At 41.5% G+C, this 27,779-nt stretch overlaps 4 protein-coding genes across 5 annotated transcripts in view; 2 read left to right on the top strand and 2 right to left on the bottom strand.

Moving 5' to 3' along the window:
• Positions 1 to 14,341, top strand: part of LOC140371107 (transcription regulator protein BACH2-like) — a 66,599-nt gene extending 52,258 nt beyond the window's left edge. The window contains exons 3-5 of the mRNA XM_072458407.1: positions 4,334 to 5,632; positions 12,600 to 12,806; positions 13,603 to 14,341. Coding sequence (XP_072314508.1) covers positions 4,334 to 5,632; positions 12,600 to 12,806; positions 13,603 to 13,965 — 1,869 coding nt within the window. The 3' untranslated portion in view covers positions 13,966 to 14,341. The remainder of the gene's footprint in view (positions 1 to 4,333; positions 5,633 to 12,599; positions 12,807 to 13,602) is intronic.
• Positions 1 to 27,779, top strand: part of LOC140371108 (mitogen-activated protein kinase kinase kinase 7-like) — a 298,187-nt gene that overhangs the window by 81,857 nt on the left and 188,551 nt on the right. The window lies entirely within an intron of this gene.
• gja10a (gap junction protein alpha 10 a) lies at positions 17,054 to 19,312 on the bottom strand. Its single transcript, XM_072458412.1, has 2 exons — positions 17,858 to 19,312; positions 17,054 to 17,606 (listed from the first exon to the last, which is right to left on the bottom strand). Exons 1-2 carry the CDS (start codon positions 19,277 to 19,279, stop codon positions 17,568 to 17,570), a joined length of 1,461 nt encoding a protein of 486 aa, XP_072314513.1. The 5' UTR covers positions 19,280 to 19,312; the 3' UTR covers positions 17,054 to 17,567.
• ankrd6a (ankyrin repeat domain 6a) overlaps positions 21,325 to 27,779 on the bottom strand; it is a 12,837-nt gene continuing 6,382 nt past the window's right edge. The window contains exons 8-15 of the mRNA XM_072458264.1: positions 27,573 to 27,665; positions 26,430 to 26,579; positions 25,619 to 25,762; positions 25,117 to 25,269; positions 24,735 to 24,849; positions 23,757 to 24,089; positions 22,291 to 22,607; positions 21,325 to 21,584 (exon numbers count right to left, since the gene is read on the bottom strand). Of these exons, the coding sequence (XP_072314365.1) occupies positions 21,366 to 21,584; positions 22,291 to 22,607; positions 23,757 to 24,089; positions 24,735 to 24,849; positions 25,117 to 25,269; positions 25,619 to 25,762; positions 26,430 to 26,579; positions 27,573 to 27,665 (1,524 nt within the window). The 3' untranslated portion in view covers positions 21,325 to 21,365. The remainder of the gene's footprint in view (positions 21,585 to 22,290; positions 22,608 to 23,756; positions 24,090 to 24,734; positions 24,850 to 25,116; positions 25,270 to 25,618; positions 25,763 to 26,429; positions 26,580 to 27,572; positions 27,666 to 27,779) is intronic.

Genomic DNA, 27,779 nt, shown 5'->3' with positions numbered 1-27,779 from the left:
AAACGTTTGTTATATTTAAGACTGACAGCTTTCTTTCATGTGGATGACCTCATATTGGCCCTGAGAGCATGACACTTCAATAAAATCATCCATTCAGTTATAGAAGTAGTAGTAGTTGTGTTAGTACAGTAGTGTAAATAGTTATTGACTGTTATTTTGCTGTTATAATAGTAGAACATTGTTTAAAAGTCCTTCATTCCTACTTTTCCTCTTTAAATGTATTACAAACATGGTACAGTAAGTTTGAATAGAATATATTTGATGGAAAGGCTCATTAATGCAGGAGAATCATGTCAGGAGGCTTGTTGTTGCTACATTACTGTGGACATGTCAGTGAATGTTTCTTTATCGGTAAAAGGTCGCTGCGCTCGCTCTTAACATGGTAATAAATGAATGTAAATCACAGCAGAAAGGATGAGTGAGGGAAAAGGACAGCTGAGCGCGTCAGACGTGGTCATTGCGGCGTAAAGGTGAAGACGTTTAGAATGAGCTGCTCTGACTCAGGGGAACTTAAACCAGGCTAAAAGGATAATGCTGCTGTCAAACACCTCAGCCCGAGGGAACTTAGTCTAGGTAATACGGTAATTGAGAGTTGAACTTGGTTTTTATTCTAAGGAAAAGGCTCGATACATGATATAGATTTGTGTCTTGGGACAATGGAATGTAATGTTTTTAAAATAATGCGTTGATCAAGATAAAGACCTTTCTCAATCATGCAAGGTTTAGTTTAAGGCATTTCTCTTTAATAGAGGCAAATATTTTACCAATGAAACAAATTATACTTATACACATATAGATATAACTATATTTAATCTGTAATCATGTTTTTAAATAGATATAAGTCGAGGGAAAAAGTGGCATTGATACTCCAAAACAAGTATTACCAGTAAATCCAGAAATATGGATCACTTGTTTCACTATAGTCTCGTTATACTCTATGAATCCCTCATAATGAAAATGTATTATTTGCATTCATGCTATTTATGCTCAGTTTTGTCTATAGTATCTAGTTTCTTTAAAAAAAGAGAGGACGTTTGACAGTCAAGGTCGGATCATGTGTCAAACACTTCAAATCAGATGAACGGCTGGTCAGAATTTGTGTAATGATTTATGTTTAATTTACGTCGATAATAGATAATCAACAGTGGACTTTGAGTTTTTAAGATGAACAGAACTCGTTTGTGGAGCCAATTCCACAAACAATAATACATTCAACATTTGTGTATTTCCCGTGGTGATACTGCCTCATCCACACAGTAAACAGTCACATCAAGGGCTATTAAAACAACATTTTAGACTTAATATTTCATGCATAAGTGTTCGAGTCCTTACTTTGATAGGAAATTCAAACCTATTGCACCACACGCCATACTATATTCAGTACTTAACTTAGCATAATATTCACACCGATGTGCAATGACTCTTGCATTTACCCTGTGTCCATTTTGTGGACACGGTGCACCGGCTCCTCTCCGGTGCCACTGTGACTGTTCCTGCGCTGGAGGGAGCAGATGCTGATGCCAGCTGAAAACAGGCTTACACTCCTCTGCTCCCACAGACAGACGGACAGACAGAGGTTTTTCATGCACACACAGCACTCTGCGCCACACACCTGCGCACAGAACACACATGTGCGCCTGCCTGCTGACGGCAAGATGAAGACGGGAAACATGGGGAAGAGGGCGGGAGCGTCGAGGAGCCGGGTAGATGGAAAAAATAGGCAAGCAGCAAAAAAATGACGACGAAGAAAGCAGATTTATTGCTTGTGAGGTCAATCTATAACTTGCTGAGCGGCACTTTCAAAAACATCCAATACACGATGCGCAACAACAAAAATCATAACGTCGTACAGCCATAACTAATCTCTTTCCCGGGGATATACAGATTGCTCAATAAGTTTGTCGATATTTCGTGATGTGTTTTCGCAGTTTGATCTCGGAGCGTCCGTGAGTAAGAAGTCCGCAAACGAGCTGTAGTCAGCGAAATCAGATCAAAGCTAATTGATCGGGAGTGTGGAAGACTCCCTCTGGTTCAACAGCCTTCTTCTTGGAGTGATCATGATGAAAGTAAATACAGCCAAGGAAATCAAAGCGGAGACTCGAGAGGGATTGTAGTTGTTCTGTAACTCGTGCAGTGACTGGTGCAGTGACTGGTGCAGTGTGGTTGTGGGTTCTCTGGTGGTTTCAGAGCCCGGCTCCGGGAGCAGGATGGATGAAGGTCGTGGTTTTGTGTGCTTCAGGGGGTTTCAGAACTTATTCACGTCGACATCGGCAGTAGAAAGTTTAATTGTGTTGTAAAGCATGTCTGTCTTATGTTTTGTGTGGGCTCAAGAACCAAGGAATTTGTTGTTTTCTTATCCATTTTCAGGAATTATATTATTGGTGCACTTGTGGAAAACGTCAGGACTCAAACTAGACTTAATACAGGACTAAACCAAGTCTGCATCAGGACTTAAACTGGACTTAATACAGGATTAAACCAAGTCTGCATCAGGACTTAAACTGGACTTAATACAGGATTAAACCAAGTCTGCATCAGGACTTAAACTGGACTTAATACAGGACTAAACCAAGTCTGCATCAGGACTTAAACTGGACTTAATACAGGACTAAACCAAGTCTGCATCAGGACTTAAACTGGACTTAATACAGGACTAAACCAAGTCTGCATCAGGACTTAAACTGGACTTAATACAGGACTAAACCAAGTCTGCATCAGGACTTAAACTGGACTTAATACAGGACTAAACCAAGTCTGCATCAGGACTTAAACTGGACTTAATACAGGACTAAACCAAGTCTGCATCAGGACTTAAACTGGACTTAATACAGGACTAAACCAAGTCTGCATCAGGACTTAAACTGGACTTAATACAGGACTAAACCAAGTCTGCATCAGGACTTAAACTGGACTTAATACAGGACTAAACCAAGTCTGCATCAGGACTTAAACTGGACTTAATACAGGACTAAACCAAGTCTGCATCAGGACTTAAACTGGACTTAATACAGGACTAAACCAAGTCTGCATCAGGACTTAAACTGGACTTAATACAGGACTAAACCAAGTCTGCATCAGGACTCAAACTGGACTTAATACAGGACTAAACCAAGTCTGCATCAGGACTTAAACTGGACTTAATACAGGACTAAACCAAGTCTGCATCAGGACTTAAACTGGACTTAATACAGGACTAAACCAAGTCTGCATCAGGACTTAAACTGGACTTAATACAGGACTAAACCAAGTCTGCATCAGGACTCAAACTGGACTTAATACAGGACTAAACCAAGTCTGCATCAGGACTCAAACTGGACTTAATACAGGACTAAACCAAGTCTGCATCAGGACTTAAACTGGACTTAATACAGGACTAAACCAAGTCTGCATCAGGACTTAAACTGGACTTAATACAGGACTAAACCAAGTCTGCATCAGGACTTAAACTGGACTTAATACAGGACTAAACCAAGTCTGCATCAGGACTCAAACTGGACTTAATACAGGACTAAACCAAGTCTGCATCAGGACTTAAACTGGACTTAATACAGGACTAAACCAAGTCTGCATCAGGACTTAAACTGGACTTAATACAGGACTAAACCAAGTCTGCATCAGGACTTAAACTGGACTTAATACAGGACTAAACCAAGTCTGCATCAGGACTCAAACTGGACTTAATACAGGACTAAACCAAGTCTGCATCAGGACTTAAACTGGACTTAATACAGGACTAAACCAAGTCTGCATCAGGACTTAAACTGGACTTAATACAGGACTAAACCAAGTCTGCATCAGGACTCAAACTGGACTTAATACAGGACTAAACCAAGTCTGCATCAGGACTCAAACTGGACTTAATACAGGACTAAACCAAGTCTGCATCAGGACTTAAACTGGACTTAATACAGGACTAAACCAAGTCTGCATCAGGACTTAAACTGGACTTAATACAGGACTAAACCAAGTCTGCATCAGGACTTAAACTGGACTTAATACAGGACTAAACCAAGTCTGCATCAGGACTTAAACTGGACTTAATACAGGACTAAACCAAGTCTGCATCAGGACTTAAACTTTACTAAAAGAGCACCAAACTAAGTCTAGACCAGGCCTCAAAATAATGTAGACTCAAAACAGATTCATGTCATTTTGATTTATAATTTCTTACTCTTGTCTGTTCCACACCTCAACATCCACAATTTATCAAAAAAGAATATATGTAAAATAATAATAACACCACATGTTGTACGCTTTTGTAAGAAAATTTGGATATTATTTGAATATTTACACGATTAGCCTATAACGTGCACCTCCCTCTTCTGTTCCGCAGGTCACGGCTAAGGGCTTCGCTCCGCTGCTCCAGTTCGCCTACACTGCCAAGCTCGTCTTAAGCCGCGAGAACATCCACGAAGTCATCCTGTGCGCGGACTTCCTCGGCGTCCACAACCTGGAGGACTCCTGCTTCCGCTTCCTCCAGGCCCAGCTGCAGAACGACAGCCAGCACGCCCTCAACGGGAAGGCCGACTCGGACGACGACGACGTGATGATCGAGGAGTTCGACGAGTCCCTCCCGTCGGGCGACGCGGCGGCGGACCACCGGCAGCAGACCAATCATGTAGCACCCACTGCGCCACAGCCCAAATACAGCCCCAAATACAGGAAGTACCAGTATCCAATCATGGACAGCAAGCACAACGGCGAGAAACATCACGACGAGGTTGTTTTGCCAAATTGCGACTCGGCGAGCCCGCTCCACTCCCACTACCAGGATCCGTCGCAACCTCTTCTGACGCCTTCGCGGATCAAGGAAGAACCGTATTTGTTCGAGGAGGCGGGAGACAACAGGAACGGTTACAACCCCGAACTCTGCACGGAGGAAGTGCTGGAGATGGAGCTGGAGGTGGAAGGGGTACCAGTAGCAGCAGAGCACTCGCCGGGTCAAGGCTCGCCCTCCTCCTGTCTACGATCCTACCTCCAAAGGGGCGGCCTGGACCTGAGCGCCGTGCCCAGTACGACCATCCAGCAGCTCCTCACCAACAGACTCTCTCTCAACCACTACAGGGACCTCGTCAAGGACCGCCCGAGGGACAAGAACGCCGAGCGGTCCAAAGCGTCGTCGTCGAAGCACGAGGGCGAACTGGACAGGCGGAGTAGTGTTATTTTCTCGTCGGCGGCAGGGGAGCGGCACGTGGGCCAGTCGTACATCGAGGATAAGTTTCGGGAAAAGGTTTCGGCGTTGATGCAAGTGGAGTCGCCTTCGAGTGGCCGCTCATGCCTCACCTCGAGTTGCCCCGTCAAACTAGCAGCCCACTCGCCTTCGCCGTCGGAGCCCCAAACGCAGACCTCCAGCTCCAGGTCTTCGTTCTCCTTCCCGGACGACGGCGGTAGTGGGATTTCTCCATCCAGCATGCCCCAGTACGACTACTCCTCGTCCCCGCGCTCAGGGTCCATCTCGGGGCTGTCCCACTGCCTGGCCGGGCTGGTGGAGCAGAGGAACCCTCAGGACTGCTCCAAAATCAAGACTGAACAGGGATTTGGCACCAGCGGGATGAACTCCAGCGACGAGTCAGGGTCTTTCTCAGAAGGGGACAGCGAGAGCGGGATGTCCATGAGAGTCTCAGGCCCCGAGGTGAGTCAATGATAGACACACTTGGACATGAACGTGTTTTTACTGTTATTGTTGCGAATGTTTTATGAATGAGTTAAAAAAAAACGATTAAAGTTGACGTCAAACTCAATACAAATGAAGTACATGGTTATGATAGAAGTAGTAGTACTGGTAGTTGTGCTGGTGCAAGTAAAAGTGGTTGTGGTTGTGTTATACTGTAGAATATTAAGTAGTATTTGCTGTTATATGGTGTTTCTAAATGGTTTATTTGTCATATTTATACAGCTCTATATTTATTGGGCACTCAAACCTTTTTAAATCACGATGTCACGTTGAGACTCATTTATGCCTTGGGTAATTACAATAACTGCCTTTATTCTTAAACGTTTCATACAAAGCTTGAACTCAGCTGGACAATAAACTGAAAACGTATTTCAAGAGAGGTAGAAAAACAAACCTACGACAGTTTTTAGATTGTATTTGTCACAAGTTAAACGAGTCGAGACCAAACTGAAAGTAGAGTTCACTTGTGAATACTTCTTAAAAAGTATTCTACTGTTGACAATGTAGAGAGCAAACAGTCAGTGGTAGGAAGGAATACTTTAAATGTAGATACAGAATGCTGAATATCTTTGCATTAAAACGTATTTTGCAACATATTCCATTATATAGTCCAGTCAAAGTACTGTATTCTGAAAAGACTTTTGCATTGATTGAACAGCTTTATATTTTTGGCATTTATTTATCCCTGATTATAGAAGGAAAAAACACACAAAGGGCAGTGGTTTCTCATTTTCCTCCCTAATACCGTGCACTTTGAAGCCTGATTTCACGATGAAGTACTGCAGCCTTTATCAAACTTAACCTCCCTGTGTAACCACCACGTATTAGTTATGTTTTCAAGTCTCCTCTGGTTGTGATTTACTGAGTGAGTACTATTCTTAGACAGTTCTTTTTTTTCCCCCTCCGGAGAAATGACGCAAACACTTCCAACACTCGTGGACTTAAAAGAGCTGGTATACGGTTTCCATGGTAATGGGAAGTACATGCAACATGGGCTGATATGTGAGATGAGGGCTCTCTGCAGGAGCTTGCTCTCGCTGCCTCTTCTTGTGTTGCCTGTTTGTGGAGGACGCAGCATTGACCGGAGACCCTACACTCACACTCACAACTTGACCTTGACTCGCAGCCGGTAGAAGTGTTCGAATGTGCTGCTGCTGCTGCTACGGCGACGACGGGCCTCTAACAAGGATGAATCGCTGGACTTTACACTTTACAACTACAATACCAAATGAATGATAAATGGTCTATCGTAACTGAAGGGCTGTTGTGGTTTTGTCAAATGCAGAGGGCAGATTTCTCTTTGAGGACATTGGGCCACAACAGTGTTACTTTTGATTGTAGATGGTGGTATTTATGAAACGAACCGAGCCTTTTGGGTTTGACACCATTTGCTGTGTCGTTGTAATACAGTAGGTTTGTTAATGCTGCAAGAATGAAGAGATAATGAAGACTATTAGTGTAAAAAGCTAACAGCATTTGACTCAAGGAGGTTTTAACTCCCTTTGAATGGCAATTATGGCTTCTACTTTTAGTACTATTACAACCAGTGTTGGTAATGTATCTAGTTACAGAATACTGAATACCTGCATTAACATGTATTTTGTAACTCTTAGTGTGACTCTTTGTAATTCTGAATACTTAGAATACTTTCACATTGAGTTCTATTATATTATAGTGTAAAAACATGACATATACAACTTTATGTTTTTGTTTCACTGTTTGTTACGCAATTATTTATAAGACAAACTTCATCACATCAAATTAGAGAAGACAAATTGCGCTTGCACTCGCACTTGTTTTCATATACCCTATTAAATATTCCTCTGATTTTAGGAAAGTAACCAACCAATTAAAAAGTAACCACAATACAGTTATTCTAAATGAGTGTTCTGAATATGTTATATTTTCCATGCAAGTATTCAGTCCCTTCCCAACACTGACTCACCCTGACAGTGTAACTAACTCCAACACACTGTACTATGAGCTGCTGCTGCTGCTGCTGCTGCTGCTGCTGTTATTCTTGTGAGAGACATAGACAAACATTCTTATTTAGAAAGAGGAAAGAATCTATTGTGAATCTTTTGTACACAGTTGAAAAGGATCTAGGTCATTCCACATGCAACATCTTCCAAACCTGTTGAAAGCCCAGTTTAATCACAAATAATGTATTCAGTAGTACAGTGAAATCACACCCGGGCTCCACTCAACCATTTCCTTTTTTTTCAGCTTTTTTAAATTTAGCTCAAACGCTTGCCTCTACCCCACATACTGCTCCTGTGTGTCCCACTTCTGCGCCCTGACCCACTTGTCTCACCCACGGAGCGGACACTCTCACACACCCTTGGGTGCCCTATAGGCAGGTGGAAGGTGTCCTGTCCATGTTTGCCCTACCATCTGCTGCTCCCAACCTCCAAACTGGCCTCTTCCAACTAGGCCAGTCCCACCAGCAGCAGCCCCTCACTGGTGTCCTCTGTGCGCCTCTTTTACTCTTGATAAAGATGGCATTTTGGTGGAATTATGATGTTTAATGTTGTCAGATAGTTTTTAAAATACAGCTAATGCTCCTTAGTAAGCTTTCTTTTTACACAGTGGATTTAAATATCCATTTGAGTGACAAAAAAGGAGGTCACAATGACATGTTTAAAGATGAAAATGTTGTGTTTCCTCATGTATTTTTTAACAGCTATTTGACTGTATTTGTTTGGGATTCTGGAAGATTTGTATGATTTTGTTTACGGACCATTTTTCAGATTCTTGGTCAAAACCAGTTTAACCAGTGACGTTGAGCAAGTGTTGCATCGCGTTTACACCAAGCAAATTGATAAGTGCCGTTAGTCCTTGAAATAAATAAGTTTGTCATCGTCTGCCCCAATTGATAATGGACAATTTACCGTCGCACCAGCCAAAAAATGCAGAATAGAGAAGAAAAAACATAGATAAGTCGCACTGGAGTATAAAATGCAGTTGCAAATGTGAAAATAACACATATTATCACATATAAGTCGCTCTGGAGTATAGTGTATAAGTATAAATATAAGTATAAGTCGCACCCCGGCCAAAACTATGACTTATAGTCCGGAATATACGGTATTAGTACAGAATGAAAATAGCATATAGCTTGGTATGTGCATTTTCAGCCTTATTTCTGTATTATTGCTAAGAAAACACCAGTCTTTATGCTAGGAGAGAGCATACAGTAAATAAGGCCAATGTACTACCAAATATGTTGCTCTTACAAAATATCGTTTACGCCATCACATCTTCTCTTCGGCAAAAACGTAATCAGAGGCTAAACTCTCGAGCCTTGACTGTTACACCGGCGACTCATGACTATGTAGATGATGAAAATTACCCTTCCGCCGCTCGCTAAAGGCTACCTGGGGCTTGACAATGCAGGCCGCATCTCACATAACACACCTTTAATCTCCCCCCGCAGTTCTGCCATTACCTTCTCCAACCGAATGAAAAACACCACCCCTTACATTACGACTTTTATCATTCCGACGGCACTCTTTAACCACCGCCGACAACGCGGGATGAAGGAATGAGGTCTTTTAGAGTTAAAATTGGAAGCGTTGTGGCCATTGTTGGGGGGGTGGGGGGGGGGGATTTATTACCAAGCGAGGCTCACTTTGTCATTCCAACCTTATTATGTGACGCTCGGAGTCACGGGGCTATATATAGATGTCTACAGTGTAAAGGACAGGCGGCACCTCTCTCTCTCACACACACACACGCACACACACACACACGCACACACACATACGAACACACGCACGCACACACACACACACACTCTATGTCACGTGCACATTCATTCACACATGCACGCTGCTCCCTTTTCTCCTACTGTCAGAGGAGTGAATGATGTCATCGTTACAAGCTGGCAACACTGCACTGAGAAGACAACACGGATACACAGGGGCTGCAGCGCCGGTGTGGAGAGTCAGGGGTGCATTATCGCCCGGAATTGGATTAAGTAGTGATAAAGAGAAATGAAAATACTTCCAGTGGTCACGCGGATCTCGATAAAGGGTCAGGACGGTCTGAAAAACGCACACACTTGACCTTATTGTGGTTAAACGTGCATAAATATATACGTGATGAATTGAGATAAATGCTAAAAAAGGCAAAATGAATGGTTTGAAAGAGGACATATTATAGGCTATTGGATGCAACGATACAGTAGCTCTTGTTGTCACTATCAAATAATCCATGTGCTTCAAAATGATGAGAAAATTGCAACCGTTGCCGTAGCGATTCGAAATTTCAACTAAATATTATATCTTCCGTGTGGGGGAAGAGGTCCTCAAAACGTTGTGTATGACAGAGAGCTGAAACCCACGAATACATAGGTCTAGTACTGCTATCCACATGCAGCCTATCAATGGGTTTCAGTCAGATGATGATAAATAAGGACCGTTGCCGTAGCGATAAACAATTTCAAACTAAATATTATATCTTCTGAGTGGGGGAAAAGGTCTTCAAAAATGTTGCGTATGACAGAGAGCTGAAACCCACGAATACATAGGTCTAGAACTGCTCTCCACATGCAGCCTATCAATGGGTTTCAGGATGATGAGGAAAAATAAGGAGCGTTGCCATAGCGATTAAGACTTAAAAACAAAAAGAAATTGATTCATTGATATTTGCATACATAACAGGAAGCTGCAACCCATGGATACAGCTTACACAAGGTACAAAAACATGAACACATTTCCTTAAAATGCATTTAATTGACCTTTATGTAAGACTAAATCAGTATTGCACTTTTGCACGTTCAAATATTGAGTGAAAAGAAAGCTGCTTGTTTGTATGTGTGTGCAGTATGATTGTTTGGCCTGTCAGTGACCCGTTTAACGCCCCGTGTGTTGGCTTAGAGCAGCTCCATCTGAAACAAAGAGCTCATGTGTTTTTCTTTGTGACAAACGCCTCTGAGCGCCATGTGCAGCGCAACACTGACATCTAGTGGACGGAGCTGCACACTGCACACGACAGTAGAGTATTATTCTTAGAGTGTTGGGTAACAGTACATTTGCATAACTTACACAATACGAGACGATTTTATAATTTATGATGATTGAAAGAGGACAATAAAACCATCTCTGTTGACACTGGCACTGATGTATGAACTTGCAGTAGAGCAGGGGGTGACTGGAGAGGACTTTTGTAGTGATTAATATCAAAATATCGATACACCAATAATGACTGAGGTATTAGAAAGTATCATGACTCTCTCTTTCTCTGTCTTTGCCTCCTTTTTTTATGGTATAGCGTAAAAGACATACACGTATAACTACAGTAGGTGGCGGAAAATGCACCTTTTCAGTTAACTTTTAACCGCTATTAAAAGTAACACAACAACAACAAGAAAGTATCGTGCTAAATAATCTCTCAAAGAATTGCTGTTTTTTTTAATTAAATGTGGATATATTTTAAAATACTTTGTTTACACTTGTATACGTTTATCTGCACGTATATTACATTAGTCAGTTCAAGTTCAGTTTGAGCAAAGATAATAACCTCTATAGTGAATGAGTCTCAGCGCTTTTCAATACAAAAATAATTGATATTGTATCGATGACATATTCCTTGCCGTGTTGCTTGGTATTACTCGGTTTGCAGCCCAGTGTGAAGCGGCTGGGATGAGAATCAGCACCTCCAAATCCGAGGCCATGGTTTTCGACCGGAAAAAGGTGGCTTGCCCTCTTCAGGTGGGTGGGGAGTCCTTGCCCCAAGTGGAGGAGTTCAAGTATCTCGGGGTCTTGTTCACGAGTGAGGGAAGGATGGAGCGTGAGATTGACAGGCGGATCGGTGCAGCGGCTGCAGTGAGGCAGTCGCTGCATCGGACCGTTGTGGTGAAGAAGGAGCTGAGCCGAAAGGCAAAGCTCTCGATTTACCGGTCGGTCTACGTTCCTACCCTCACCTATGGTCATGAGCTTTGGGTAGTGACCGAAAGGACAAGATCGCGGATACAAGCGGTCGAAATGAGTTTCCTCCGGGGGGAGCTCGGAGTAGAGCCGCTGCTCCTCCACGTCGCGAGGAGCCAGCTGAGGTGGCTCGGGCATCTGATGCCTCCTGGGCGCCTCCCTCGGGAAGTGTTCCGGGCATGTCCCACCGGGAAGACCCAGGACACGCTGGAGAGACTGTGTCTCTCGGCTGGCCTGGGAACGCCTCGGGATCCCCCCGGAGGAGATGGAGGAAGTGTCTGGGGAGAGGAAGTCTGGGAGTCCCTTCTTAGACTGCTGCCCCCGCGACCCGGCCCCAGATAAAGGGGTAGAAAATGGATGGATGGTATTGCTTGATCAGATCGAAGCACTAGCCCTTTGGCACATGTTTCTGTCAATAAGTCTGTTCTCAACCATCAGTGTGATTACAGTCAAATAACACAGTTTGAAGACTTTACATAAAATATGACTAGTTTGCTTTAGACAATAGTTTAGGACTTTGAAGGTGAAAAGGAGCTATTATTCTTTGTTGTTTTATTGTAATTCTCTCAATTTGCAGCACTTAGTTTGGACTCTGTTTCTAAAATGTGGGCTATTTGACTGTATTAGTCAGTGATTATATTCTTAATTGGTTAACTAGTCAAACATTTATTTTTGTACATTTAGATAACCAGATATAGATACAACAAATACTGCTTCTAGACAGCAAATTAGGTGTATTATTTATGCAAATCCCATCTTGTTTATTGTTTTAGTAACTTTGAGTTTTAATAAAGCCTCTGTTATTGTTAGACGTCTGTTCTGAATGTGTGTTTAAGCGTCTGCACAGTCTAGATTAATAATTATTAACAATAATTATAAAAGGGAACGATTACTTACATAGTCAGTTGGTCACGATCATTCCCATGAACCGTTGCAGCACTAAAACATATCAAGTGTATTTGTATTTGACTGCATGTCCGTTTCCGTGTTTCCAGGTGAAACTACCCTTCCCTGTGGACCAGATCACAAACCTGCCGCGGAACGACTTTCAGATCCTGATCAAGATGCACAAACTGACCTCAGAACAGCTGGAGTTCATCCACGACATCCGGCGCCGGAGCAAGAACCGTATCGCGGCGCAGCGCTGCCGAAAGAGGAAGCTCGACTGCATTCAGAACCTGGAGTGCGAAATACGCAAACTGGTACGACCTGAAACACGAAGACACATTTTACATCCTCCTCCTCATTGTTACCGTATTCTCCGAACTATAAGTCGCACTGGAGTATAAGTCGCACTAGCCAAAAAATGCATAATAGCGAAGAAAAAAACATATATAAGTCTCACTGGAGTATAAGTCTCATTTTTGGGGGGAAATGTATTTGATAAAATCTAAGACCAAGAACAGACATTTAAACTTGAAATGCAATTTAAAATAATAACAGATGAGAGAACATGGTGAATAGGTGTACGTATGCTAACGCTAACACCTTCAGCTACATGAGGCACAGACTGAACTGTGGTAAGTGTCTGGTATGTTAACGTAACATATGAACAGTTATTCAGATAACTATAGCATAAAGAACATGCTAACAAGTTTACCAAAGCATCAGTTTTACCCCAAATCACTAAATCCATTGAATTCTTCTTCCTCTGTGTCACTTCTAAACAACTCCACAAACTCCAGAGGTAGAGGAAGTGCAGATTCTTCTTCTGCGTCGCTTAGAGCCTAGAGCGCCCTCTTGTGGATGTTAGTCTTAAAATAATCAACATGTGAAATGCGGTTTCCAGTGTGAAAATAACTAATAATATCACATATAAGTCGCTCTGGAGTATAAGTCACACCCCGGCCAAAACTTATGGTACGGAAAATACGATAATCCATCCATCCATCGTTAATCATCATCATCGTTCATTTCATTGTCCATAAAAAAAAATACTAGAAAAATCAATAGAAAACCGTTATAAATGACATAACCAGAGTTTCTTGTGTGTTGCAGGTTTGTGAGAAGGACAAGTTGCTGAGCGAGCGTAACCAGCTGAAGGTGTGTATGTCCGAGCTGTGGCAGAACCTGTCCTTCCTGTCCCAGCAGGTGTGTCGGGACGTCCAGCCGCCCCCCGTGTCCGCCAGCATCGACCTGACCTCCACGCCGCCCTCGCCCTCCCCCCGGGGCTCCCCGCTGAGGCCCGGGACCCCCGCGGACATGGGGGGAGGAGGAGACGGGGAGCCCCAAGACTGCCCCCCGATGCTGGGGTCCGCTGAGGAAGTATGTAGCCCCAATGTCACCGTGGATTTCTGCCAGGAGATGACTGAGAAATGCACAACAGAGGAACAGCAGCAGCAGAGGCACGGGTGCACCTAAAGTTTGGGGTCCACACCTGTCGATTATACCTTGATATCTGATGTATTTTGTCTTTTTGTAACGTTGTCTCAGCAATACTGTTGAACAGGTATTTTTGCATCGCGATCTAACAAATGCACTGGCAGCTTCTCTCTCTCTCTGTCTCACTCTGATCTCCTCTTCCTGTCAGCATCCCTCCCAGTGCATCATGGGAGGTTAAACTCAGGAAATGCTCCGAATGTTCAGTAATTTCTCATGTACATGCTTTTTGCTTCACTGTCAAGTTCTGACTTGAATATTACTTTTTGAAATTATGATTTCTCATTTATATTGAGTGATAAGCCCATAAACTCAATGTTATTAGCCTCGCTTCAACGAATAAAGCACACGACAATAAGATGAGAAACATTTATAGACTTATTTTGCAGATTTCTGTCAACTTTTACTTTCAGAGACGCGTGTAATAAGCTCTCACCAACTAACATAAAAGGGCATTATAATGTTAAAGAGAGAGACAATACTCTAAGCTAAGCTAACAACTGCTAACTGACTTTTTGTGCAATTTCCTATATGCAAACTCTTCTAATCCAGTTTGTTTGGTGTGTCAGTGGTGTTTGAGTCACACGGGGCAGTGAAGTAAAACTCTACCAAAGGTGTGTATTTGTAAACTGCTACATTTGGTCAAATGTCTCATTATGCAAAGCTTGTTTTGTCAAATGTTCACATTTCTATTTTCTCGTAGACAAAGGATATAAAGTTTTTCCTGCCTTTTTCAAATCTGTGCAAAGAGACAGACTCGCTTAAGGCTGAAGCGCCGCTCAGCGCCTCCGAGAGGCGACGCGGAGCATTGAATGAACACGAACGTGAGGTGACACTGGCACTTAACCCAACCCAGAGAATCACTCAAATGTGCAGGTTCAAAGGTCATGCTGGTGTTTTCTGTTTCGTTTTCTGAAGCAATGTGAGCAATGTGACATGTAGATATTTATAAAGTACATAAAGTGAACTGTTTTTGTTGTTATCGTGAAATAGCAAGTACAATCATTTCTAAGAATTGTAATAAACCAGGCTGACACCGGCCTCCAAAGGTAAACATTGTAGTTTTAAACTTGAAATGTGAAATAAAGAGGAAACCCAAACAAAAACACCAGTATGCTCCTTTAGACACTACCTTAAATAAAACGCTTATTTATTGTGCTATATGTAATATGAATAGTGTTGTACTTATGTATGCAATGTCATTTTACTGTACACAGCACTAAACACCCCGAGGTCCAACGTGTGAGTGTAAAACACATCTGTTTTCAACAATTGGCACAAAAAGTGTGAAACATTCAAAGTGAGGAGTTTGTTCTTTGCAAATGCGCACGACTAATAGTGTACGCTACATGAAGCTCAGCGCTCCGAACGCAACACGAATGGCACATTATTGATTTAGGGAGATGCCAAATTCATCTGCTGTAGAGAAAGTCGATGCGGCGGCACGTGGCAGTGGTGAGTGCAGCGCTGCCCTCTGCACACGGCGCTCACAACCGCATCGGAATAACGGCCTGGCCACAGTATTAAGGCAAATTTAGTTTACCGGGAATCAATCTTTAGAGCTGAAATCCTAATGTGTTGGTGTTCAACATTAAAAACAAAAGTTACAATCAAAAAACGTTGTGTAAAAAGTGAATTGATCCCACAAGCCAAGCTAAACTCTTATTCGAATGTACGTCTTAACAGATACTTTGAATGGTTATATCTCTGTAATGTGAACTTATTGCTAACTTATTTATTTGGTTGTATGTGGAAAGGGGAAGGGGGTGGGGCTGTAGAGGAAAAAGCATAGATGTACATTGTAGGTCGGTATCAGACGGATAGGACTGAATTTTTTGGTAATAGATGTAATTTTTGATTGTTTATATAATTTTGTCATAATTTACATGTCACTTAAGTTGTTCTATTTTAACTCAAAGGGTGTATGTTTACAATTTTGTGCATTTCTCGTAATTATTTTTCTTGTTTTGTAAAAAAAAAAAAAAAATACATTAAGAAGTCCTCGCAAATTAGCTTGTAGAAAAATCCGCTAAATTATTTTTGAGTGTAAGTTAAAATTGTTACCATTTTTCGAGCATCTGACAAAGTGCAGCTACAAGTTGTTGCCTTAGAGGTTACAGAGGCCAAACGACTACATTCAGTAAATGAACAAGGAACTGTCGCGCAAAGACGGTCTCAAAATACAAAATGTGGCCCCCCTAAACGGGACATTAGCTCGAGACATGTCATTTGTGAAGTTTACAATGAACCTCCTCGGACCAACTCTGCATTGTTGTTGTTTTTTCCACTATAAATGGAGGGACATTTTTCTTTTTAAACGACTCATTACAAAACTGCGATTTTTTTGTAATATGGCACAATTTTGTTGCCTTACAAAATAGTCCTGATTGTTGTTTGAAAAAGTAGTTTGACACGTTTAGATGCATATTATTTCTAAAAGAGATACAATTACATATTTATGAGCTGCAGTACAACTCTAAAAAATGCAAAATAGCTCTAAACTAGACTAAACCTAGATTTTACATTTACTCATAGCACTTGAACATAATATATAACTTTAAATGTTGCTAGGTTCCTTTTTTCAAACAATCTTTACTTTAACATCACCAAAAAACAGCCAAAAACAAGATAAAAATAGCAAAATGTCAAAACGCAGTCAGGACTATTAATGTGCAATTCGATCTTTTTTTATTTTCAAGCAACAAACTGGATTTTACTCAGGCCAAAACATATTGAAATGATTGTTTTTATGAAGGACTTTTGGATCCCATGCCTTGGACACACCATAGGAAGTACCTTAATCGTTCACGTTTACAGTGGGGGCAGCTGGGGGGCCACGTCCATTGATCCCGCTACAGATTGTGACTTCAGGGTTCTTTTCAAAACCTTGGTTGAACGGACTCTTCTCAAACACTTATCTACCTGGATTCAGCATACCTCTTTGTATGAATAGACCTGTATCATAGACATGTAGAAACTTTATGTGGCATCGTTTCTAACTTTTTACACTGGTATCATTGTATTTGTAGACTTCTGGTGAGCCATTTTTTATGTGTACTTTACTTTGGGTACCTGCAACATGACTGTTATTATCAGAATTTTTATTTCATTTTTTATCTTTGACTGTTTCGATTTTAACATGATTTTTGATTTAGATATTTGTAAATATATTGTGTGAGACGTCATGTTTTCTTTATTTGATATGAAAATGTTTTAAATAAAAAGAATCCGCATTTTGTCAGGGTAAAGACCTGTTGAAAATAAAACAAAAAAGCATGGGAACTAAATATGCTGGTCCGTGTGTGATTCTAGAAATTACAGAGGTAATTTGTTAAGAAGTATTTAATCTGGATATAATAGAAATGATCATAAAATGGCTGTATAAAGGGCAAAGAACACGCTCCAACAGTGGATGCATAAAAAAGTACTTCATGCTTTTGAAGTCCATATAGAAGAAATAGAATCCACGGAGGAGATCGCTTCTGGCGCTGGCACAAACCAACACAAAGTTGTCCACAGATCTGTAATATCCTCTTTGGAAAAACATAAGATTTAAGGTGCTTCAAGTCCAAATGTTTGGCTCCTCACTTCTTCATTATAGAGGAAATGTCCAGGAACATGCTCTGTGAGAAAGAAAAGAAAACACACATTTGAATTTAGATTTAGCACTAGATATCAAATTTATGTGGGAAATGGGTCTTTAATACTCAAAAATTATCACTATCAAATAGTGATTATATTTTATGAATTCAAAAAATAGCACATATGGTTCCCCCAAACTCCAAAGAGCATAAAACCTGAAACCTAATATCAGCCTTTCACAATCATCAATAGCGTTATACCAGAATCTGCTTTGATGGATTAGGACACTCACCATGGACATCCTGCGTCCCCCGGCGGGGGGCATCATGGGCATGTCTCCCTGCAGCGAGCCCAGCTCATCAGACTCCTCAGAGGAGTGCATGGAGGGGCTGGTGGAGCCACTCACAGAGGACATGCTCTCAGACGGGGGCCGCATCATGAAACTGGTCTTACGGGGGTTATGCAGGAACATTTGACTGCCCATGGAGATCCTCCTCTCATGCTCCTCCACTCCTCTGACCACACAGGGCCTGGAGGCAGACAACAGTGCCGCCAGGTGGTCGGGGTGGGGTGCATCGTCTTCATGCTCATTGGTTACTTCGATGTGGCTGCCCTCCACAGTGGACTCTGCAGAGGCCCACTCTCGATGCTTTTCCACAATGCTGGTGTGGATGTCCTGGCTCTGGTGAGCCTGAGGCTGGACCAAACAGTTCAGACTGGACCTGGGGACCAACCGCGGCTGCTGGCAGATATAATTAGCCTGACCATGCCCTAGATAGGCTATGCTGTGATGTCTTGGGATGTTTTGGCTGGGTTTAAACCCTGGGGTGTAATGGGGGGGTTTGCTGTCTGTCTCGGGTACGACTTTAAAGGTCTGAGTCAAAGGCCCGTTGTGAGGGGGTACATTACTCATCACACAAAGATGGGGCAGGGACGACTTTCTCTTGGACTTATAAATGAGACTGTCCTCCTCTCCCCACCTTTCCCCACTAAGGATCCGCTTGATTTTCCTGATGCCTAAGTGAGATATCTCCATAATGTTCAGGAAAAGGGACACGCCTGCTATTACAATCATGAAGACCATAAATATGGTCTTCTCTGTGGGTCTGGAGATGTAGCAGTCCACACTGTTGGGACAGGGCAGGCGCTCACATTTGTACAGGGGGTCCAAGTGGACTCCGTACAGAATGCACTGTCCCAGGATGAAGCAGACCTCCAGCACAGAGCGTGTCAGGATATGGATCACATATGTCCTCAGCAGAGAGCCCCTGAGTGGGACCTTCTTCACCCTCTTCTGCTCCTCCAGTCTCTTCAGCTCTCTCTCTATACGTTTCTGCTCTTCCAGCAGTTCTGCCTCGTCCATTTCCTCCTTCAGCTGGATGCGTCTGCGGTGGCGCTCCTTCTCCAGAGCGCGGATGCAGTACAGGGCGTGTCCCATGTAGACCAGAGAGGGCGCCGACACAAAGATGACTTGCAGCACCCAGAAGCGTATGAGGGAGATGGGGAAGGCGCAGTCATAGCACACGGCCTTACAGCCAGGCTGGTCCGTGTTACAAACAAACTCTGACTGCTCGTCGTCCCACACGTCTTCAGCAGCTGCACCAAGGATCAGCATACGGAAGATGAACAGGATGGTGAGCCAGATCTTCCCAACGATGGTGGAGTGAATGTGGACCTCTTCTAGGATGCTGCCCAGCAGGTTCCAGTCACCCATGGTCAGAGCAGGGCTCAGTGCCACATGTCCTCAAACTGTGGAGGAGAACAAGAATATCACTTAGTTTTCTGAATTATTTACAAGTATTTAAAGTAAAAGAAAATATTCACAAGTGAAGGTCTTTGCACACACAGATCAATATGTTAGTCCTACAACCTGCCTGCTGTATGTTGAGCATTTGGAAGTTAGTGAATGTCTCTAAACAGCACACTAAAGCAGTAAAACATTCAGATCATAACGCAACAAGAACTGCTGAGAGATGATCAGCCTTGACGTGTTTGTATTTGAATAAACTGTAGAACTGTCATTAAAAATATGAACTGGCCCCATGGGTCAAGGGCAAACCCATTAGGTTTTGGCAGAGGTCCATGACAAAGGGCGGGGCCTAATCTCCCTTTTCTAATGTTAGATCAAACATAAGTCATTGGATTTTTTTTGTTTTAGCTTAGCCAATATGGGGCTGAAATTTACTGAGGGTTCTGCAAGTACCACAACATCAGCTGCAAAATACTATTGGCTCTGCCATTGCGTAACTAATGTCCAATCTATATCTGAATATATGAATACTGTAGTTGCTACATTAATAATTTCTATAAAGATAAAGTCGTCCAAAGCATAGAATTACTATTTAAGCAAAAAATAGGGATTTAAGAGAGCAATTTGTTGTAGTAGTTAACAGCTGCATAGGACACAATACCTCGTAATTCAGACACTTTCAACAGAAAATTGCACTTACTTGTTAGTGCTTTGGGTCCCTCTTTGCCTGTGGATGGCGTTCACATGTTGCAGAAGGAGTGTGTCCGTGTGCGTACCCCATGGAGAAGTTTGGAGGTGCTCTTGTCCCGCTCCCAGACTCCAGTCCACATCATTTTGCACTGGTTTGTCTCTGGTCACTGTGTTTGTGATGCAGATCGCCCGTGTGCTGGACTGCAGTCCGTGTTACATGCAGGGTTCACAGGATGTGATCATTGATCGCCTCGCGACGGGACAATGCCCCCCTCCACCCCTATCCCATGCCAGCAGTGCCCAGTCCACAGAGCCGTCAATATACCCTTAGTCAGAAAGGGGTGATATTTGTTGAGGTGGGTCCTTGGGGGTTGCCTCAGTTTAGCTTTGTTGTGGAAATCACCATTGAAAGTACTTGAAAAACCCAACCTTTAGTGGTGGCTGTGTACTCATGAAGGTTAATCATGTCACTGTACATTACGGCTCATGCATGAACGAGCAGAGCAGTATATGGACACTGTATGTGCCATAGGACCAAAACAGATTGAACCGCTGCCCAGGGCCCGAGGCCATTCAAACTGGATGCACTGGACATAGAGCTCAAACATTCATGAGGAGTAAAAGCAATAATACTATGTACGTGCCAACATATTTTATACAAAAAAATATATTACAAAAACACGCTTATAGCATATTAGGTACAACAAGCCTACTATAAATGCTGATGTGGTTCCGTGATGTTGATTTGACCATTGGACAAAGGCTCAGAGTGAGTGCCGACACTGTCCCTCGGCCTCAGCAGCTATAGTGCATATTACGGCTGGGTTCAGGGTCTGGTGCTGGCTGCATAAAATGACCAGCTGTGCCTGCAGGGTCTTTAATTAGGTTTCCATCGTGCTGTGACCGAGTCAATGGATCATTGATTTGATTTTCCCTTCAGAAGCTGCTGTTATGGTTGTTGAGGCCGAATGCCAGATGTCACACCAGGATCATTGCGTTACACAACCAAAGGCTGCTACATTAAGAGCTTGACTGGGGATGGAGCAGAGAGCACGGTGTTTGTTGACAGTCGGCATAATCTGCCAAATGACAGCCATGATCCCACACACTACTTTACCACAGCTAAGTCCTGGAATAACTACTCAGCATTTCTGGTCAGAGAACATTCTGGAGGAAAATAGGAACAACCAAGTAAGGCTCTTTCTCAAATCAAACATCTTACTTTCTTAATAGTTCACATTCTTACATTTGGTTGAATTAACTTTAGGCCCGTATGGTTTTGTGGGTAAAAACTGACAACACAGATTTCTGCCAAAATGTATTTCTTTTCACACAGTAATAACACACAACATAATTGATTTTAGTTTTCAAGTTCAGCGCTCTGATCCTGCGTTGTACAGTCTGTGCTCTCATTGGTCCTGAGGCTCTGAAGCTCCGCCTCCAGAGTGCTGATTTGCTTCAGTAGTTCCTGTTTGTCCTTCTGTGCCTGGACCTCCGTCTGCCTCTCCACCTCCAGGATCTTTCTCTCGTACCACAGCTCCAGCTGAGTGGACACGGTCTCGAAGAAACGCTGGGTCACCTGACAATAACACAAGACTTATTATCATCATGATGCAGTTCCACGGAATATCGAACAACTGCAACAATATTTGACTGAACGAGCAGGGACAATTTTGCTAGAACACAATAACAGATACATTTGAGGACTGTGTCAAATTTGCAGTTGTATTTTTAATTGTTAATTGATATGGCAACGGTCCTAATTTGTCATGATACTGAAATCCATGGTTAGTATATGAACTGTAATAAATGTGTACTTAAAGTGTACTAACTGTCATTAAAAGTGTAATAAATGTAACTAATAGCTATATATGAACTGCAATTAATGTGTAACAAAAGCATAATAATTGTCATAAACGTGTAATAAATGTAACTTTGCAATAGCTATGTATGAATTGTAATAAATGTATAACAAAGTGTAATAATTGTCATAAACGTGTAATAAATGTAACTGTGCAATAGCTATGTATGAATTGTAATAAATGTATAACAAAAGTGTAATAACTGTCATAAACGTGCAATAAATGTAACTGTGCAATAGCTTAATACAACAAATAAAGGTGGTACTATTGTAGTGCTTTTTATGTATTCAATTATTTCAGTAATTATTTGTATGACAAAAAAAACATGTACTGTAAATTTAGGTTTTAAGAAAGCTTTAATCACTTTTAACATTCTAGATTTTAATCTCCAAATAAACTGAACAATACAGATGAATCCCTCACCTCGACGGCGTGCAGGTCGCTCCTCTCCAGAGGGCAGGTGCTCTCAGCAGGCGGGTGGTCTTTATAAACCTCCATGGTCCTGTCCTGGTAGTGTCCCACCCTCACCAGCTCCTGTCGCCTGGGCCCCTGTGGTGGCACCCATCTGGGAGTGATGTCACTGGACGTTAGGCTGCTGCTCATAAAGCCCTCCCCCTTCACAGTGACCACAGCCGAGGAGCCACTGTCCTGCACCTCCACGGGCGGCCTCAAGGGGGAGACAGAGCTCAGCCACCCGTGAGAGCCAAAGGGAGGAAACAGTGAAGAGTTCTCATAGTCATCTGAAACCCAATGCAAGGAAATGTTAAATAATAATAATGATAGATTTGACCAGGAGATAACACGCACTTCAAAAGATGTGTCGAGCAGGAGGTCATTCTGTTTTTTTAAAGACAGGAACAGCTTAGCGTGAAGAGAAGGAGGAGATAGAGTAAACTGTTGGAGCCAGGATTCAAAGACTGGAATGTGTGCTGCCTTAACCACTTAATTTAAAAAAAAAATAACAAAAGAAAAATAGTTTTGGCAAATGAAAATCATTCAGATACATGTGAGTGAGGTTTAAATACATTTACAATTGTATTATTGTCTATATAAAAGGATATTATAATGGATAGAAAGGCACAATCTTATCATCTTAACTTTTAGGGTTTAAAGATAAATACTTACAGAAATATTCCCATAAAGTAGTTTTTCCTTTTAACTACAGATAGATCACGTACTTATATTTTTTGTGAGGCTCAAGTTCAATTTGAGACTAGATAATAGCAGAAAAAGATTCAGTTGTAGTCATCTGGACTACTGAATCTTTTTCCACAATGGAACGCTCCTGGGCGAATGAGGGATTACACCGACACTAGATAATAGCATTTTTCCATCTTGTGTAAGAGGACTATTACAGACCAACTCACATTTCTACCCACGAAGTTCAAAATCTTTTCTTATTTTTTCTTAGAAAGAATCGAAATCATTAGAAATTAAATCTGATGTTAGATATCTGTCTCTCTTCTGGAATTTTTAACATTTTGTTTGCTTTTTGTATATTTATCAGGGAAAATGCACATAAAACATACAGGAAAGGTGCTTGTGTCAGGTAAGTTGCTCATTTCCACCTGGAGTATCTGCACAGGTAGATGTAAAAAACAATGAACATGCCAATAAAATACAATAAAGGTAAAAACTTTACACCCAAATAAACATTCTGAAATTACATTTCTAGGGTTTATCACTAAATGTTTCAGATGTATATTCAATGACTTCACAAATTACATTGTTTTGGGTAAATTGCACTGAAAACAACTATTTTATGAAGACGTGATCAGCTCAATATATAGTCTAGACTACAGTATATACACATCTACAGATCTGAGTACATTTACTTGACTACAGTGTCCATTATATTTGATCTGGGCTTGTCTTATATCTTGTCATACCTGGAGACCGGTCCGTCATCATTTCAAAGTAATTTCCGCTGCTCTGCTCAGAGCCCAGGCTGCAGGACGACCAGGAGGGGGCGATGTTCACATATGTGGCCAGAGAGGAGCTGCTGTCCCCAGAGAGCACAGACAGGAGAGGGACGGACTCCAGATCTGACCCACCGCAGGACTGTCCCGCTGAGGGCGAGTGCACGAGTTTAGAATAGGGGGCGTTTGTGGGTGTGATGGGGGCGTCTCTGGTTTGGAGCTGGGACATGCACCACCTTTTCATCCCTCCCCTCACTGCTGCCTGTTCAGAGACACACAGAAGTACATCACATCCCAAACAAACTACACAGAGAATCAAACCCAATCATACTGCAATGTGACCTAAACTATAGCATGGTTAAATGTGAGAAAATGCAGTTACATGAACATTAGTCCTTTATTTAACCAGGTAAAAAACATCATAACAACATTTACACTAAACAAGAGACATTTAAGAAAGATGATTTTCACAACAGTATGACATCAAACATATCTATTTCCATGGAGACAAGCAAGTGAAGCCACTAAGCCAAGCAACAAGTCCCCCTCACAGTATTTTCTTTTTTAAGATTAAGATTTTTTGGCTCTTTAACAGAACTGCTCAGCGAGAAATGGGGATGAGAGAGAAGGGAGGACATACAGTAAACCTCCAGAGACAGGATTCAAACTCACGGCACTGCAGCCGGCTTCACGTGGAGCCTGGCATATGTACAACCACAGAAAATACTGTAAAATACTGTCAGGTTAAGGCTCTGGCTACACATGTTCAGTTGTGAGTTTCCTTTTTTAAACCAGTAAAACAGATTTCGCTCTCAATGGTTTCTTACCTGGTTAAATAAAGGTTAATAATGAAATAAAAAGCACAGGCAACAGACCAAACATTTAAAATGCTTTGTGAATTTTATGAATACCCTTTTCCAGCGTTTCTGCATGTAAATATTTGTATACATAGTAAATCTTGTAAATAGTAAAGCCCCTGTGCAGCCTGCTGCTTCATCCTGTACATCACATGTCTCCTCTCAGCTGCTACTGTGGCCTGGTTTATCATATACGCTACTTTAATCTGTAACAAAAGTATGCAACTTATTAAAATCACAAGCTTAAAGCGAATTGAGAATAATACAAATGTATATTTGGATTTAATGAAAATATTAATATATTTTGAATGTCATTATTTCTCTGCAGGAGAAACATCACATCTAACGTGCATGTTCATGGTGAAGTGAAGGACTTACATCCACATCAGACACTGGAGAAACATAATAATGTGGCTGTAATAATGGCTGTATTCTTCTTCATACATGTTATTAATACTTATAAACTGTCCCACCTGCTTTCTGCTGCATCGCTCCATTTGTGCCATTCTGTTGTTGACTTCTTGCTGGATGTTCAGGATCTGGAGCCTCATCTCTTCCTGAGTCGACTGCAGCTCACGCTCCAACTTCTTAAGCAGCGGCTTACAGTGGCACCCGTGTGCAGGGGACTAAAGCAGACATTATCATGATCAGTTTGCACTACCTCCTTACACTACCTCTTATATAGTTAAGGCCCTAGATATACATTAGATTTACTTTTCTTATCCATCTACATATCTTATTTTATTCTAACGTATATTTGTAGTTTACTTGACTAATATGTTGTCTATTATTTTGAGTTTATTGCCTATTTGATGGCAAAAACTTTCCTTATTTCTTACCATATTATAATTTGTCCATATGGCGTAAACGTACTCATAATACCATTTACTAAGCGCTTGATTTGAATGTAAATATGGTCTTTTCATTGCATTATCAAACCCTAAATATGCCACTGTGAGTTTATTATATTCATACCTGTTTGACGTTGCCGTCCTTGTCTCTGAATAACGTGTAAATCTGGTACGACCCTCCAAACTGGACATCGACTTTATCACTGTCTTCAAAGGAAAGTTGCTTCTTATCATGATTCTTTGCTTTTTTCTCCACCCAGATCTTGTCCTGAAAATAGACAAAGTATTTAGAGACCCGTTAATAAAGAGACGGAGTGGAGTAGAAATACGTGCTTACTCTGATTGAGATGAATGCTGGGAAATGAATAGTTTAAAGGTACACTCTGGGTTTGTCATTAATGGAGATGTTATGCTGTAACTCGTTGGTTGTATTGTTTATTTCTCACAAAAAACTAATCCATCAGTAATTATTTTATTGTATTAACTCTTGAAATAGTGTCGGGATATTTTGTGATCTCTGGCTCTGAGCAAAATTAAGTTGAATAGCTCTGGAATATTATTGTGTATTAAAACCATAACTAAATATTTTGCTAATTGATTAGGCAAAGATTTTAAACAAAAACACGACTTTTACATGTTTCCAGTGTATTTTTTCCTCTTTTCTCAGCACATGGCATGCTTTGGAATGTATTTATTTGACATTGACATTTAGCAGGATAAATATATTGCTCTAGAACTAGAAATGGCTACAAGCTCATCTATAGTCCAAGGGCAAAACATCTAAAACTAGTCAATAACTAGTTTCAGGCCTAGTTTATATTCATTTTGAGATCATATGGTGCAAGGCGAAAGTAGCTGATAATGATTGGCTTACAAAAACAACAGCAAATACAGAATGTACACATATTTTGCTGAAGTTAATAGTGTTAGCGTACCTTCTCTTCCCGTTTCCGGGTCTTGTCATGACAGATTGGACTGGTGACTTTGTTCTGAAGATGTGTCTTAAAGTCCTTTGATTGCTCCGGTTGTTCATTACCGAGGACGTCCTCTGTGGCCGAACTGCTTCCCTGCTCCACCACAGCAACCTACAAGAAAAACATGAATCTGAATGCAATTTTAAAATCAAAATGTACCCTACAGTTGCGGAGGAGGATGTTGTGCAAAATTTGGACTTTTCTGGACTCCACAATGTGCTGATCAGATGCAAGAGCTCAGGCAGCAATTAACTGTTTACTTTAGTTTATTGATTTATTTGAATAGGACAGGATGTGTTAATGAACAGCTAATTCTATAAATACACCGGATTTAGCTCAAAGCTCATTTCCAGCCGTAGTCCCATGGGACGGGGGGGGGGTAAAAGCAGAGATAACAGTGTAAACAAACAGTATAAAGCACGTTGTAACTGTAACTGTCACACGCTGCTCCACTGACAAACATAGGAAATCAACCCTGACTCAAACTGCCGAACTCTGTGCTGTAAAATCTTCTACTATCTCTATCATGTAATTATGTAAATGTGTTGTGAGGGTATATTATAAAGAAACACATATAAAGAAACATACGCTCAGCACAGTCGTGTGCAGTTTGCAGAAAGCGCGCAGATATGGGAACAAATCAATCTAAAAGTGATGTGTCCATCCCGGAGACGCCTGTCATGCTGCAATGTCAAATAAATATGGAAAGGAGTGTTTGGAATGCCCAACAATGTGGTCCGATAAATTTGGATTTGGCTAGGTGTTTTTTATTTTAATTAGTTAATTTTATTGTATTTCTGTTTCTGTAATTTCTTTGTGATTTTAATGCATTTTTCCTGCTGTGAAGCACTTTGAATTGCCTTGTGTATGAAATGTACTCTACAAATAAACTGTCTATATTTCTATAAGTTAAGTTGAAATATAAATGTGTTGTGTTCATATTTATGTTTGAGTTGATATATTTATTGTGATTTATTGTATTGTCATTCAGATTTTTAGATAACTTGAATGTCTGTAGCAAAAATAAATGACCCTGTGCATGAAAAAGTCATTCTGATTCTGAAAACATACATTAAAAATCTGAATGTACGGTCTTATACTTACTTGGTTTGGTTCAGTTTCCACTCGACAGGCCGACTGGCTCCTTTGTCGTTCCCTTTGTCTTTTTACTGTCCTCCGTCGTAGAAAGCAATGCACCTGACGAGCCACGAACGTTTTACATCATCACAGTGTAAATTATATATAGTAATAAAAAGAATGGCCAGCGTAAACCGACAAATGTTTATCGTAGATTTGCAAAGATAGAGATGA

Source organism: Eucyclogobius newberryi, unplaced genomic scaffold (genome assembly GCF_026437365.1).
Source record: "Eucyclogobius newberryi isolate DKJ021-1_F unplaced genomic scaffold, fEucNew1.0.hap1 SCAF_21, whole genome shotgun sequence".
Taxonomy (NCBI): domain Eukaryota; kingdom Metazoa; phylum Chordata; class Actinopteri; order Gobiiformes; family Gobiidae; genus Eucyclogobius; species Eucyclogobius newberryi.
This window is presented reverse-complemented; position numbering and strand designations above follow the sequence as displayed.